Here is a 313-nt window from a genome sequence, read left to right on the forward strand (position 1 = left end):
GTGGCCTCCAGCAGTGAACCCCCTCATCTACAGCATGAGGAACCAGGAAATGAATGGTGCCCTGAGGAAAATGTGTGAAAGCGTGTTACTTCAGATTAATAAAGTGCTCATTATCCCTCAAGGGCGTCCACTTTATCTCAGAAAATTCCAGGAATAGCTTTTCTTCATATGTGTCTTTATTTTATTTATGGTTTTAATTTAGTTTTATTTTATTATATATATTTATATACCTTTTCTAGTAATATTCTTGGTCTCCTACTTGTTTTGATCTTGAACCAAAGACCTCATGTAAATATGAATCTGGGCTCCCTCT

At 36.1% G+C, this 313-nt stretch overlaps 1 protein-coding gene across 1 annotated transcript in view; it reads left to right on the forward strand.

Annotated features, from left to right (window-relative positions):
* The window catches only part of LOC104528919 (olfactory receptor 14J1), an 816-nt gene extending 659 nt beyond the window's left edge, over positions 1-157 (forward strand). The window contains exon 1 of the mRNA XM_029086248.1: positions 1-157. This exon is cut by the window's left edge and continues 659 nt beyond it. Within this exon, the coding sequence (XP_028942081.1) occupies positions 1-157 (157 nt within the window).
* The last annotated feature ends 156 nt before the right edge of the window (positions 158-313 follow it).

Source organism: Antrostomus carolinensis, unplaced genomic scaffold (assembly GCF_000700745.2).
Source record: "Antrostomus carolinensis isolate BGI_N321 unplaced genomic scaffold, ASM70074v2 scaffold13008, whole genome shotgun sequence".
Classification (NCBI taxonomy): Eukaryota; Metazoa; Chordata; class Aves; order Caprimulgiformes; family Caprimulgidae; genus Antrostomus; species Antrostomus carolinensis.